This window comes from Equus quagga, chromosome 2 (genome assembly GCF_021613505.1).
Source record: "Equus quagga isolate Etosha38 chromosome 2, UCLA_HA_Equagga_1.0, whole genome shotgun sequence".
Taxonomy (NCBI): Eukaryota; Metazoa; Chordata; class Mammalia; order Perissodactyla; family Equidae; genus Equus; species Equus quagga.
The window spans coordinates 39,811,141-39,825,891 of NC_060268.1; the positions used below are offsets into that span (position 1 = coordinate 39,811,141).

General features: G+C 52.0%; 1 protein-coding gene across 5 annotated transcripts in view; it reads left to right on the forward strand.

Moving 5' to 3' along the window:
- STARD9 (StAR related lipid transfer domain containing 9) overlaps nt 1-14,751 on the forward strand; it is a 126,882-nt gene that overhangs the window by 91,174 nt on the left and 20,957 nt on the right. For all 5 annotated transcript variants that reach the window (XR_006886907.1, XM_046649636.1, XM_046649653.1 and 2 more), the window contains 4 exons: nt 533-10,741; nt 10,933-11,130; nt 11,523-11,706; nt 12,095-12,232. Coding sequence is in view for 4 of the 5 variants with exons in the window: in XM_046649636.1 (XP_046505592.1) it covers nt 533-10,741; nt 10,933-11,130; nt 11,523-11,706; nt 12,095-12,232 (10,729 nt within the window). In the remaining variant the exon portion in view is untranslated. The remainder of the gene's footprint in view (nt 1-532; nt 10,742-10,932; nt 11,131-11,522; nt 11,707-12,094; nt 12,233-14,751) is intronic.

Genomic DNA, 14,751 nt, shown 5'->3' on the forward strand with positions numbered 1-14,751 from the left:
TAGGAACAGAGTGTCCCTGGGGCCTCTTTGAGAGCAAAGACTATAGTCCAAGGTACAAAAGTTTCCTTTTGTACCCATAGAGCCTTTCTCTGACCCCCAAAACTACAAGGGACAGTGACACTGGCCTAGTTTGTAACCTCTTTCAATAGCAAACTAAGTGGGACTTTACATTCCTTCTGGCAACAGGAAGTAGGAACCTGTTACTTATCTTTCTTTTTCTTTCTTTCTTTCTTTCTTAGTGAGGAAGATTGGTCTGGAGCTAACATCTGTTGCCAATCGTCCTCTTTTTTTTTGTCTTTTCGCCCAAAAGCCCTAGCACATAGTTGTATATCCTAGTTATAAGTCATTCTAGTTCTTCCATGTGGGACGCCACCACAGCATGGCCTTGATGAGCAGTGTGTAGGTCTGCACCCAGGATCCAAACCAGTGAACCCTGGGCTGCCAAAGCAGAGTGCGCGAACTTAACCACTTGGCCTTGGGGCCGGCCCCAGGACCCTTTACTTTTCTGAGATGGCTTTCCTTGTCTCCACAGTGTTTTCCTGAATTGGAATCCCTCCACCACGTTACCTCCTGTGCTTGACCCTACTGACCAAATACCAGAGAAAACCCCATCAGAAGAGTATTTGCCCCAAGCTGCTGCTTACCTTCCAAGGACAGGGTGTTTCAGCAAGAATGCCCTCCGTTCCTCAGGCGAGGGGCAGCTCTGCACAGCCAGGGGGGCCTTGGCCAGGAAGGGAGCCTCAGCTCCAGACACCTGCCTCACTGTGAGCTCTGAGTCTGCCAGCATCCAGGAAATGGAGAGAGGGCGTAAGCAGCCCCGTCGGATGGTGTCCCAGAGCTTAGCATCTCTGGGCCAGTCAGCTAACAAGCTAAAGCCAAAGGATGAGCCAGAGGCCCTCACCCCTTCCACCCAGACCAGGAGGGCTAAGGGACCAGCAGAGTCTGGCCACGCACCAGCAGAGTGGCGAAAAGAAGGGAACCTTAGGACCCACAAGCCTGCTAAGGGAGCCAGTTGCAGTTCCTCACATCCCCGTGGACCTAAACAAGCAGCTGGGCATGGAAAGCCAGCTAGGACTTTATGCGCAGAATCCAAACCACCTTCCCCAAACAGGGCATCAAAAAGGCAGCAGAGGGTGCTGGCAGCTAGGGTCAGAGACATTTCCAAAAAGTCCTCTTGTTTGCCTCATGGCAGCTGTATGAAGAGGCAACACAGTGCAGGGGGCCCAGACACGATGGCTTCACTCACAGATGCCAGCCCAGTAACGGATCATGCAAGAGAAAATGATGATGATTTATCTGACACAGATAGCAGTTACTCAGTGGATTCTCTCTCCCATGTCTATGCCAAAGCCCTAACGGAGCCACAGAAACCAGAGGACCCCCAGGGGAAGGAGCGGGATCTCCCAGAGCCAGAGAACTCCGAAAGCGATGACAGCCAAATATCTGAGGACTCGCTAGCTGAGAAGGAGTACCAGAGCCCACAAGACAGCCCAGGGGGCAGTTGTCTCACCAACAGCCAGGGCCATCCCAGGGCCAGAGCCAGAGCCTCTGTGAGGGGCTTCAGCACGTCCTCAGACAGTGGACTATTTGCCCAAACCCACAGGAGCTTTTCCCTGGATAGCCTAGTTGATGCTGAGGAAGAACTAGGGGGAGATCAAGAGGAACCCTTCTTCGGTTTAGCCGATGAGATGCCCACAGAGACTTTTTGGCACCTGCAGACCTCCAGTCTGCCTATAGTGGACCAGGAGGCAATGTGCAGGCTTGGTCCCATCACCTACAGAACAGGAGCCAGGCTGGATGCCATCCTGCCAACGAGCAGTTCATTTTACCTTGCTCTTCAGCCCCACTGTGAGCAGTCTGAGTCAGAGGTTGAGGCACAGTCCTCTGAACAGGCCAGCACTCTCCGAGGCATGCAGCTTTCGAGAGGGAGCCCTCTGTTGTCCATGGATTCCTGGTTTTCCTGTGACTCCAAGATCAATCCCAGCAGCCCTCCAGGAGTAGTGGGTTCTTTATGTCCAAGTCCTGATGTCCAAGAATTTCAGCGCTGTGGTTGGGAGAGGTCTGGGTACTGGCTAAATATGGAAGAATTAAAGCCAACAGGTGCAGAAACAGTCCTGCCCTGTAGCCCCAGGCTGCTTCAGGGCGGTGCAAGAGATGCAAACGCAGTCCCCGCTGTTGATACGTCCAGGCTCTCACGCTGGGGGTCTCACAGGCTTCTCCAGCCAGGAGCTGATGGCACCTTTCAGGCCAGAGGTATCCCTGACATGGCCCAGCAGGGTCACTCTGAAGCATCTAGTGTGTCCAGCATGTTGGCTGCCTCTGCTGCCTCGTTCACTCACGTAGGCAGCACACCTGAGAAGGACTGGACTGCCCTTCAGCAGAAGTACCTCTTTGAACTGTCTCATCCTGTTTTGGAGGCTATAGGAGAGCCCAGGCCAGCTTTCTCCTCCCTCAAGGAGGACTCTGGTTCCCTGACCCAAGCTCCTATCAAAGGAGGAGATACTCTATTGCCAGTTGGTTCTGGGGTATCTAGCAGTCTGGATTTCAACAACTTTCCTATCCATCTATCCAAAATTAGGCATTTGAGAGCAGAGAAAGAACAGGACAGTATGAGTCTCGAGTTAGAAGATACTTCAGATTTCTTCACAACTAGTGAGATAGAGGAGAGTAATAGTGGAACTTACTCAGCAGACGTAGAATCATTGACTTCTGGAACTACAAATGCACAGGTCTTTGCAGCAGAGAACAAGATAGCAAATTCCATGGTAGAAGCACGTGAAGTCAAACAGAACAACTTGGAAGAGTCCTCCTCTCAAGGTAGCAGGAAGCCTGGACTGATGACTTCCTCTGATGAATGTTCCCTCCCAAAGAATCCTTGTCACAGTAATGTCACCATAGCCACCAAAGAAGACCATTGGCCCCAAGGCTGCGCTCCTCTCAGGAAGAATCGTGCAGGCCAGGAGGGGCAATTAACTCACAAGAGCCACCACCCTCTGCAGGAAGAGAAAGCAGACTACCAGGAGAGCTCCAAGGAAGTAGGCAGGAGACACACCAATCTTTCCTTTGCCTTTCCATCAGGGCCAGAGCTGTCCCTCCATTCTGCTCTCTGGAATCCATTCCCATCTTCCCTGCAGCCACCTCTCTTGGAAACATTCTATGTGACCAAAAGCCGGGATGTCCTGACAGAAACTGCCTTAGAGATCCCGGCTTGCAGAGAAGCGAGAGTGCCTTCCCCACCCCCCAGGGAAGCCTGGGGCTTTGGTTATGACCACCAAGTCCTCCAAAATGTTTATTTGAAGAATAATTTGCCAGTGTTGTTACAAAACCAGAATTCCAAGATTGCTTCATCTCAGCAGGTCACAACACAGAGGCCAATTGATCTGAACACCAAGGAAGTTAGCAGAGAAACAGGGAAATGCCTTGGAAATGTTAAAGAAGAAAGCCATAATTCGGATTACTTTTTTGTTGCCCAGAACAGACATTTTCTTCCATCTACCAGCACAAAAGTGGGTGAATTTGAAAGTCAAGTTGGAATTTTAAATAAACACAGTCTTCCAGCCCTCAAGGAGGGAGAAAAGGCCACTGTACAATCCTATTGCAATGTTTCCTCACACAGTTCTGGGTCTTGGAAGCCTCTCCTTGTTTGTGAATCTGAAGCAGGTGGGGAAGAAGAGCAGCATCAGAATGCAGTCCTAAGACAGACCCAGGCCTTTGGCACCAACAGACAGTTTCCTTCTGGGGCCAAGTCTGATTTCGTGTATAAAACCATCAATTTAGGCCTTGACAAGGACATGCTAGGGGAAACTGCTCTTTCTTTGAAGTCCAGATCAGTACATCATAGAGTCAGCAGCCCAGAGAAAATGACCCGGGATGAGAGTCCAACCCACAAGGAGGAAGGGAAGAATGAAACTGGGCTTCTTGGAAAAGCTCTCCATCCCAAAGACAGCTCAGAAGAGGGTAAGCTTCCATGGACAGAGTTTACATATGAAAGATTCCAGTCGGTTGCATGCTCTCAGGAAAGAAACCCCAATGAATGCAAGGGCCCTGGACAGTCACAAGAAATGTTAAACACCAAAGAAGAACTTTCTGGAAAGAAACAGAATAAAAGAGTTAATAATGCTGATGAAATGGCTAGGCTAATTAGGAGTGTAATGCAGCTGGAAAATGGCATCTTGGAAATCGAATCCAAGCAGAATAAGCAGCTCTGTGTTTCCAACACACTGGGAGTCAGTAAGGAGTTTGTGATCCAGGACCAGAAGGACCAGGAGATGGCTGACCATGAACCGGTGCCAATCAGGCACTTTTCCTTCAAGGATCAGCCATCTTCTCCAAAACAGACAGATGATGTTATCTTTAGGGATGGTGAAGATGGAGAAATGGGGGTTGATAGTAGCAGTGGGAAGGATCCCCAGGTACGGAAAATCACCCTGAGCCCCTTCCAGTCAAGGGAGTGTATACAAGATGTTAAATTTGTGAGAGAGCATACCCACCCAGCTGTATTAGACAGACCCACTAAGGATACTTGTGATTATTTAGGGACATGTACAGCTCACAGAGAGTCCACCAACACTTCTGTTAATCCAAGGAGAATGAAAGCATTGGCTAGAGCTCTGCCATTGCAGTCCAGGCCCAACAAGTCTTCTGAGAAGGAGGGTAAGTTGGTGAATGCATCAGCAAGCCCCAAAGGGGAGCCCTGTGGCTTGGGAAGTCTGGAGGAATTGGAGACCGTGAAAGGCTTTCAGGAAAGCCACGTTGCCAAGTGCGTAAGTAGTTCTAAGCAAGAGGAGCCAAAAGTTCAAGGCAGAGTTGACAAAATGGCTGTGCAAAGAGGAGGGAGCCTACAGGAAGAAAACAAAATGATCTCATTGATTCAGAAACTTCCTAGTCCAAGCCAGCATTGTATGGGCACATTTTTCAGCCAGGAGACTGGCCCACTGCCAAGCCAGCCAGGCTTCTCTAGGGCTCCTCATCAAGACCTGAGTAATACCTTGCCCTTGAATTCTCCAAGGCTGCCGAGAAGCTATCCTCTTGCATCTGATAGTATAGGCAACTCTTCAGTTGACTATGTGTTGGATCCCACAATGTTGAAAATGTCTGACTCTCCCTTGGTAACTGAAGCAGTGTGCCAGGACCAGAGTGGAGAGCCCAGAAGCCGCAGCCCTCAGGGAACTGTTGCAGGTGGCTCCTCCATAGTACACTCTGCTTGGTGTGGGTCTGCGATATCCATGGCCATGGGATCTCGTGGTCAATCCAGTGTACCAGAGAGCATTCCCCTGGGGGCAGAGGGCAGGCGATCAGCCAGCACCAGTCCCCAGGACCATGGAGAGAACCTCAGAAACACCTTGATGGGCTTGAGTACCAGGGTGGGTTCTGCTCCTGAAGATGAGGCAGCTGTACAAGGAGGAACAAATAGAGCCAGTTCCCTGAACAGGGTCTCTAGCCCGCTTGAAGTGAGAGCCAGCTGCCTCTTAGAGGAGGGTAACGACCAAGGCAGGGAGGTGAGGCAGAAGGCAGAGGAGGTGGCCGAGGACCTCAGTCCTACCAGTGGTGCTTTCTCAGCCCCCGTGTCCCTGCCAACGGTGCCTCACTTGGAGCCCTCTGCCCCTACCTCCACGGGCCTGGCTATGTTGGAGGAGACCAGCCAGGCAAAGGCCCAGGGAAAGCAGCTTCATGACTTGGTGGTTGGGGACACAGTCCTTCCTTACTATGAGACTTTGTTAGAACCTGAATGTTCTTCAAGGGCCCCTGGCAGGCCTCAGTGTCAACAAATGGACCCATCAGTGTTAGACATGACCAGGAATGAGGGTGAAGTGCAGGGATTTCATGTGGCGTCTCTTTCTGCTGAACCAGGACATCTGTTGACTGATGAGAGGAAAGTCCTTCAGGCCACACTCCTCTCTGCAGACAGCTTTCAACCTCTGACCAACACTGAAACTAATACAAGGCCATGCCATCCCTCACAGACTTCCTCCCATGCTGACCCAGTTCTGGGCGAAATCCACTGTACTGGAGAACTGAGACATTTCCTGGGAGCACGTGAACAGTTTCTGTGTCACTTTAGCTCTTCTGAAATCATAGAGAAAAAGAAAGAAGCAACCAGAACACCTTCCTCTGCTGATCCTTTGGGCTCAGACAGTCTTCCTCATTCAACAGCTGTAGAGGACGACAGGAGGGTAATACCAGAGAAAGTAGTGGCTGCCTTACCTTCTCAGGCCCTTTCTGATCATCCTGGAGTGATTCCACATGGGCAAAGCCAGTTAGCTCCACGGGAGACTGTAGAAGACGTGCCCCCTGGCAGTCAGGAGAGCAGCCTGGCGCACAAAGAGCCTAGAACTCTAGACACCACATTTGGAGGAGATTCAGGTAACTTCTTACTGGCTGCACAGGGAGAGAAAAAAACCTATTTTGAAAGTCAGCTTGTGATCTGTGATGTTCAGAATTCTGCCAGTCTCCCAGGGCCTAAACAAGACCATGTCCAATGCCTTGAGGCTTCCACCAGCTTAGAAGGGAGAGCAAGTCCCAAACAAGGTCCTGTCCTGCCTGGAGCCCTGAGAAGGGGTGAACTGGAAGCTCCCTTGCAGCAATGTGTGGAGTGGAAGGGGAGTGTTGGCTCTGGGCAGCCAGAAGCCTGCAGGGCTGGCAGCGAACATCCCAGGCCACCTCCATTGCCAGATCAAAGACCTAGCCCAGATCCTGGAGGAGTTAGGGAGGAGGCCCCATGTAGATGCTCACAGGAAACCTTAGATTGTGTTGTCTTCTCAGGGAGCGTTGAAGGCAGCAGGACTGAGAGCCCATCTCGGGGGCAAGAAGACAGCAGAATTCTTCCTTGCCGACAACCTTGTGGTCCTCAACCCATTGCTTCTCATGCCTGTTTCTCCCCTTCTTCCACTTTACTGTGTTATAGAGATGGTGACCTGGGGAAAGGGACTTCCAAGGCTGCCCCACACACTCTCCACCCACCTCTACCTTCCATGGCCTGTGGAATGGATGAGAGAGGAGAGAGCAATCCCAGGGAAGCTGGAATGCTCTTGGCATGTGGCCTTGAACCCAAAGGCATTAATGTGGAATTTGGGGCAAGTGACAGCAGCACTCTGGAGCCTTCCACTAATGCTGCTGTCCTACCTCTGGCTCAAGGCTGCAGCTCCCCTGCTGCCCCTGAGGTGGGGACAAGTGCCCTCAGCCACACAGTTGCTGCTACAAGCTCAGGGTCAGTAGGGGATCCCAAGAAAAGGATTGCTGAGAAAGCCATAATGGAGCTTGAGGCTGCCCCCTTCCCTGCAGGCATGTACTCTGACCCGCTGAGGAAATTTCAGGACAGCCCTGTAGGTGGCCAGAATGCACAGGAGTCTCAAACCAAGCCAGAACCACCTGTAACAACTGGGAGATCACACACTCTGAATTTAAGTGAAGGGTTTGTTGAGAGTGAGTTGCTGGTGGAACCACAGCATGGCTGTTTAGAAAATGCTGTCAGATGTCTTCCAGAAAAGCCACAATTTTCCGCTGAGTCCAGGAATCACAGTGGTTTGGTTCCCCAAGCCAAGTTCACAGCAAAGTTAAAGCACATGTCCAGTCCCCAGGCTGACAGTCCCTGGGAGGAGCAACAACAGCAGGGATACCAGGCTTCAGGTGGTGGTGAAGAGCCTGCCCAGGGCAGGAGTCCCCCACGTTCCCATGAAGGTGGCTTGGATGGCTGTCAGATTAGAGATGCCAGCAGAGAGGAGGCGGCTGCGGCCAAGCCCATGACGTTCTCATCAGGCTTCAGAGAACCAGCCGCTGTCCCCTTGGGGCAGAGTGGAATAACACAGCCTGCAGCCCAGAGCCCAGGCCAGCCCCCTTCTGTCAGGGAGCAGCCGGCTGCCCCCCACAGGTGCTCACTCCCTCTGATTGCAGTCTTCTCTGGCCCCAAACACTCCAAGTCCTCCCCAAGACCACAGTTCTCTGTGGTCAGCTCTTCCCGGTCTCTTCAGGAGCTGAACTTGAGTGTGGAGCCTCCTTCCCCCACAGATGAGGGTACAAAGGAGCCTAACAGATCGTGGAACACATGCCCCAGGGACTATTCTTCAGGAAAGTCGGCCGCAAGAACATCTCTGAAAATGGAGGGCTGTGATCAGAAAGCCTCGTCTAATGTGGACAACAGCACTGCTGATCACAGGCCCCTGCAACCTGCCACCCCTCCCTACCCAACGTCTGCAGCTGTTTCGTGTATGCCAACCCCCGATTTCAGGACCAGCTGGATGTCTGGTACTCTGGAACAGGCCCAGCAGGAAAAGCTCAAGAGACAAGGTGGCCAGGCCAGGCCAGAGAAGTGTCACTCCGAGGTGGATAAAGGACTGTTGCACTTTGGCTCCAGTGATGTCAATCCTTATGTCCTGCCCTGGTGGCCAGAGGGGCCTGCGCACGTTGGCTGGAAACAGTATGTGTTTGGCAGTGCAGTCGATGTCTCCTGTAGCCAGACACCCCAGGGCCTGATACCATCAAACACAGCCCGGTGCTCCAGCATGGACAATGGCCTAGAAAACCGGAACTCCCCATTCCACTCCCACCTCAGCACCCATGCCAATGCCCGGGGCCTGTCGAGCACGCACAGCAGCATTGAAAATGCCCAAGGTTCACATGAGGCCTGGGAAGTATGGGGTTCCTCATCTGCCTTGGGGAACTCCCATGTCCTGACTGACCCTGAAGGAGCAGCCCCCGCTAAGGGTCCTGACCCGAGAGCCCAGTTCCCGGGTACCCTTGATGAAGCAGGCTGTCTGAGGAGTGAGCCCCCTTTGGCTGAAGGAAGTGCTGGAGGTCCACTGGATGAGATTATGCTGCTGTATCCATCAGAGGTGGGCGGCCCGGTGGAGCAGTCCAGGATGAACACCTTGGAGCAGGGCACACAGACCCAAGGCTGCAGGCTCCATTGGAGCTACACCGACATCTCCTCTGCTCATTCAGAAGCCAGTGCAGTGCCGGTCTCTGATCTGTCCACTTGGGCTAGCATGCACAACCTGTCTCTCCACCTCGCGCAGCTCCTGCACAGTACCTCGGAGCTGCTGGGGAGTCTCTCCCAGCCAAGTGTGACTGAAAAGGAGCAGAATACCAAGAGGGAGACCCCAGATGAGGCACCCCAGGTCCTTATGATGGACACCTATACACAGACCACTGTGGATGAGGGGGTCCAGACTGACCTGGCCTCACCACCTCTGCGCCTCCAGGCCCCAGAGGCCAACCCTCAGGAGGTCAATGTGGTCCTTGAAGTGCTGGGCACAGATATCTCCACCACATCTCAAGAAAAGGGACATGTCCTAGGGACACTTCAGAAGAGAGAGGCAGAGGAAACAGCATGGAAGACGGCAGGGCCCCCAGATCCTCAGGCAGAAAGCCCCGACTGCAGGCCCCAGAGCCCCCCAGGACCCTCATCCCACTTGAGGTTTCAGAAGGCCTCCTCTGGACAGAACCTCCCTTCCGTGAGCCCCCAGGCTTCCCCTGATGTCTCCCTGCCTCCCAGCTCCCAGCCAGAGGAACTGTCCTGCTTGGCTGTGAGCAGCCCCAACCTCAGCATCTCTCACTCCCCAGGGCCCTGCCCCAGTGCTGTGGAATCTGTCGGGGAGCCTAGGGTTCAGAAGGAGCTGGGTCCCATGAATGCCTTGTTGGTGGACAGGGCCTCTTCCCCAATTCTCACACTTAGTGCCAGCACCCATGGCTTGGGGCTGTCCCCAGCCTCTTCGTCTCTTTCAGCCCCCTCAGCTCACCCTCTTGAAGACCAGCAAAAGCTTGTCTCCAGCCTAGACCTTCCCCTTGATGCCCCCAGGCCTCCAATGGATAATTATTCTCAAACCACTGATGAGTCAGGTGGCTCCCAGAGAGTGGGGGCTTTGTGTGGAGAAGACAGAAGTCCCTTAGAAAGGAGCAGTGGCAGGTCCTTTTTTGAGATGAGCTCCCCCGGCAGCCCACAGCAGAGCCCGAAACTCCAAGTTCATTTCTTAGAGCAGCCCCCTCAACAGCTTCAGCCCAGGACCACCACCTGGGTCCAAAGCAGACTGCCGCCTCCACCACTGAGGAGCAGGAGCCAGAGGCTGGCCGATGGCTTTGTGCCTGAGGACATGGCTTCCCTGGAGTGTGGCCCACTGAGCAGTAGGGGGCTGAGTCAAGGCCAGAGCAAGACAGAAAATGGGAGTGAGAGTTCATCATCGCTAATGGAGCCACAAGCCACTCTGGACATTTCCTCTTCGCGGGCAGGCCTCCCACACCTTAGCCCCTGTCATGTCTTTAAGTTAACTGATACCACAGGGCTCCAGGGTTCCACCTTGGGCCCGACTGAGGCCTACCACCCTGAGGGGCTGCTGCACCCCAGGTCCCAGATGCACATGGCCCCTGAGCCCCAGCATCACAGCCTGAAGGACCTCCCAATGCACAACAAATTTAGTAATTGGTGTGGGGTTCAGGATGGCTCTCCTGGGGGGCTAGGTATGATGGAGTTGCTGGGGACCAGATGTGACCTCAGCTCTGAAGAGCAAGCACAGAGGCCCCCACAGCCTCCTAACGACCAGATTCAGGATCCTGAGTGGTCCCGGAAGGAACAAATTCCCCTGCAAGTTGGGGCCCAGAACCTCTCACTCAGCGTGGAGCTCACAGAAGCGAAACTGCACCGCGGCTTTGGGGAGACTGATGCCCTGCTGCGGGTGCTGCAGAGTGGGACCGGGGAGGCACTCACGGCCGACGAGCCTGTGCTGTCCACCTGGGAGGAGCTCTATGCCCGGTAAGGGCCTCTGGCCTGGAGTGGGAGGGCAAGGGATGGGGTGAAAGGAAAGAGAACCAGAGAAGGCTAAGAGCTGACTCTTACCTCTCCCCTTGCTCAGCTCTGGGATCTTCCAGGGGTCAGAAATAGGTCTTAAGATGGAGAAGGGCATTCAGGGCCAGCTTCAGTAAATCAAGCACATTTTGTCTCAGGCAAAAACAAACCATTGAGACTCTCCGGAGAGAGCGGGCTGAGCGACTTCAGAACTTCCGCCGGACACGAAGCCTCAGCCCCCAGAAACAACTGAGCCTCCTGCCTAACAGAGATCTGCCCAGCCGAGACCTTGACTTACCCAGTAGGCGTCGAGAATACCTGCAGCAACTGAGGAAGGATGTTGTGGAGACCACCAGGTATCTGCAGGGAGCAGGTTCCGTGTGGGTGAGAGGTTGGGAACAGGGCCTGGATTTTAGCATCCTGGAGAGTGGAGGCTGCAGCTTCCTTTGACAGGAGCAATTCCAAGAGTGGGTCCTACATGCCTGTGGAGAAGTGGAGGCAGCTGTGAGAGACTGGGGCAAAAGGAAAGAAGAGGATCGGAGGGAGGGCAGAGGAAAGTTATGGGAAAGGATAGACAGGATGGCTGTGGCATGTAGGTAAAGCTGCAGGCCTGAGCCTCAGAATGGGATGTAAAACCAAACTTTAAGACCCTGTGGGCAAAGAGAGGATGGGTCCTTCAAGAGGTGGTGTTGAGTGGGCCTGTCCACCATGTTAGAAGGTATCTCTCCACCCATGTGGTCTTCCCCAGGAGTCCAGGGTCGGCATCGAGGTCTGCTCACCCACCCTCTGACATAGAGCTGATGCTACGAGAATATCAGCGGGTCCGTGAGGCGTCCAAGGTGGAGATTGCCCAGGCCCGGGCCCGACTGCAGGAGCAGACTGAACAGGAGAAGCTGAGAATCCACCAGCAGATCATCTCCCAGCTGCTGAGGGTGTGGAGTGGGGCGAGCCTTTGATTTCAGAGTAGATCTGGAGCCTGGGGCAGACCTCAGACTGGGTCACCCTCCACCGGGGCTGCCTCTTGAGTCTTGGGACATAGCGTTTGGAGGAGGGCTTTGGACCCCTGGGGCCAGCTCAGAGCTGTGCTCACTCTCTCTCTCCATGTCATCCTCATCAGACTGGCTCCTGTCCTCAGGTCAAAGTCTGGGAGGAGGCGGCTTTGGTATATAGTTGGGGTGGGAGTGGGGAGGTGTAAGGGTATAAAGCTGAGGTGGGAGGTGATGGGAGCTGGAGAGGGGAGAAGAGTGTTTTTGGGGGTGGTGGGGGCATGGATAGTAAGGATGTACCAGAAGCTGGTTGATAGTCATCTGTCCTTCCCAGGAAGAGGAAAAGCTACATACCCTGGCCACCTCCAGCTCCCTGTGCACCAGCTCCAATGGAAGCCTCTCCTCCGGTGTCACCTCTGGTTACAATAGCAGCCCAGCCTTTCCAGGCCAGCTCCAGTCCCCAGACAGTGTGGTGAGTAAGCAGATGCTAGGCCTGAACTGGGGGCCAGGACGGCTGAGGCATGAGTTTGGGCAGAAAGTTCAGCCTCCTGGAGGGCAGTGCCGACATGAGCCCTTCTCGTGTGATGGCCTCGGGTCTTCCCTCTGGTTGTCACCCTCTCCCTGTTTATTCACTCATTCAACAAGTGTTTGTTTTATAGACACTATTTTAGGCACTGGGGATACAGCAGTGAGCAAAACTGTTCTTGTCCTTAAACTGACTACTAGAGGGATAAATATTAAACAGCTTATTTTATGATTATTTCATTATTATTGCAGTTAAGTTCTATTGCATAAAACAGGGGGCCTGACCTAGTCTGGAAGGTGAGTAAAGATGGTCTGAAGAGAGTGTGTTTAAGCTGAGACTGGAAAGGTGAGAGCTAGGTAGAGCTGCTGCTGGTGGTGTGGGGAGAGATGGAGGGCGGGAGAGCAGCCTTCCAGGCGGAGGGCCCAGCAAGTGAGGCTCTGAGGGAGGAAGAGTTTGAGGAACTAAAATAAGGCTAATGTGGCTGGACGGTAAAGAGTGAGATGGAAGAATGGCGTGAGAAAGGACTAGAAAAGGCAACATCCTGTAGATGCTATTGAGAATTCTGGCCCCTTTCTAATCCATCTGATCATGTTACTTCCCAAAAGCTGCTGGAAAGCTTTGATGCAGGGGAGCAGAACGATGAGACTGCAAGAGAGGGGGCAGGTGGACCTGTCAATGAGCAAGCCCAGGGAGAGATGGTGCTTGCTTGGTTTAGGGCACTGCCAGTAAAGGTGGACAGATCCACATCTTCACATGCAGTGAAGAGAGAGCATCCACGGGGCTCAGGGACTGGTTGGATGTTGGAGGAAGGGAGAGGGACAAGTTGAGAAGAACACACACTTTTGAGCACCTGGAGGGATGCTTCTGTCAACAGCGGCAGGAGCCCTGCAGGAGGACAGGTTTTGTGGGGAAGATCAGGAGTCTAGTTTTGTATTTACTGCGTTGAAAGTGCCTGTGAGAAATGCAGGGGAGGAGTTGGAAATCAGGCAGTTGGAATACAGATCTGGAGCTCAGAGGTCAGATCTGGCCTGGGATATAAAATTTGAAATTCACTTTATAAGTCAAACTTCACATAGTAAAAAGAAAAAAAAAAGGGTCCAGCCCGGTGGCGCAGTGGTTAAGTTCGCATGTTCCACTTCTCGGCGGCCTGGGGTTCGCCGGTTCAGGTCCCAGGTGCGGACATGACACCGCTTGGCAAAAGCCATGCTGTGGTACGCGTCCCACGTATAAAGTAGAGGAAGATGGGCACAGATGTTAGCTCTTCCTCAGCAAAAAGAGGAGGATTGGCAGTGGTTAGCTCAGAGCTAATCTTCCTCAAAGAAAAAAAAAAGTATTCAAACAGTAGCAAAGGACATACAGTATCAAGTCCATCTTCCAGTCTCCTGTTTGTCCTCCTCAGAAGCAATCGTCGGTCCCATTTTGGTGTATATTTCCAGAGACAATCTGTGCATCTATACGAATATATCTTTTTGTAAAGCAGTGAATGGAAGCATGCTGTACCCACTTTGTCCCTTTGCTTTTTTTCCTTAAAAATATTTTTTGGATATCATTGCATGTCAGTAAATCTAGTGCTGACTCATTCTTTTTAACAGTTGAATAGTGTTTCTTTTTTCTCTTTTGTTGCGTGTTTTTAAATGTGATGTTTTAGATAGATATATGTTCATGTGGTAGAAAAGGCAAAAATATACACATATATAAAGGCATATGGGGAAGTACCCATCCCTCTCCCCATCTACCTAGTCCTTCTTGCTCACCCCACCCAAGGAAACAGTGGTGGTTTGAGGGGAATCCTCCTAGAGTGTCCTTATGTATACATGATAAAACGTATTAGGCCACTGTTACGAACTTTGCAGTTTTTTTCACTCAGTATATCTTAGAGCTCTTTCTATGTGAGAATGTAGAGAACTTTCTCTCCTTTTTTTCTATTGTTGGCACAGCCTTCCGTTGTAGAGATGCACTGTAATTTATGTAACCAGTCCCCCACCTTAGGTTTTCAATCTTTTATTGTTATAAACAATGCTGCAGTGAATAACTTGGTGCATGTGTCATTTCATACATGTGCAAATATATCTGTGGGATAAATTCCCAAGAGTGGACTTGTACAAAGAGTATATGCATTTGAAATTTTGATAGATATTGACAAATTTTCCCTCACAGATGTACGAATTTATCCTCCCACCAGCAATAGGTGAGACTCCGCCTTCCCCCACGTTCTCACCGACAGTAGCACATGTGTGGACATTTGCTCAGCCATCTGTTCATATCCTTTGCTCATTTCTCTATTTTTTTCTTACCAGTTTCCAGGAGTTCTTTGCCTGATATGAATTACAAATATTTTTTCCCCAGTTCTTCATTCTCTTTTTTTTTTTATTTATTGAGGATTTAGTTTTGTTTTGTTTTTTTGTCTTTTTTTTTAAGGATTGGCACCTGGGCTAACAACTGTTGCCAATCTTTTTTTTTTTTTT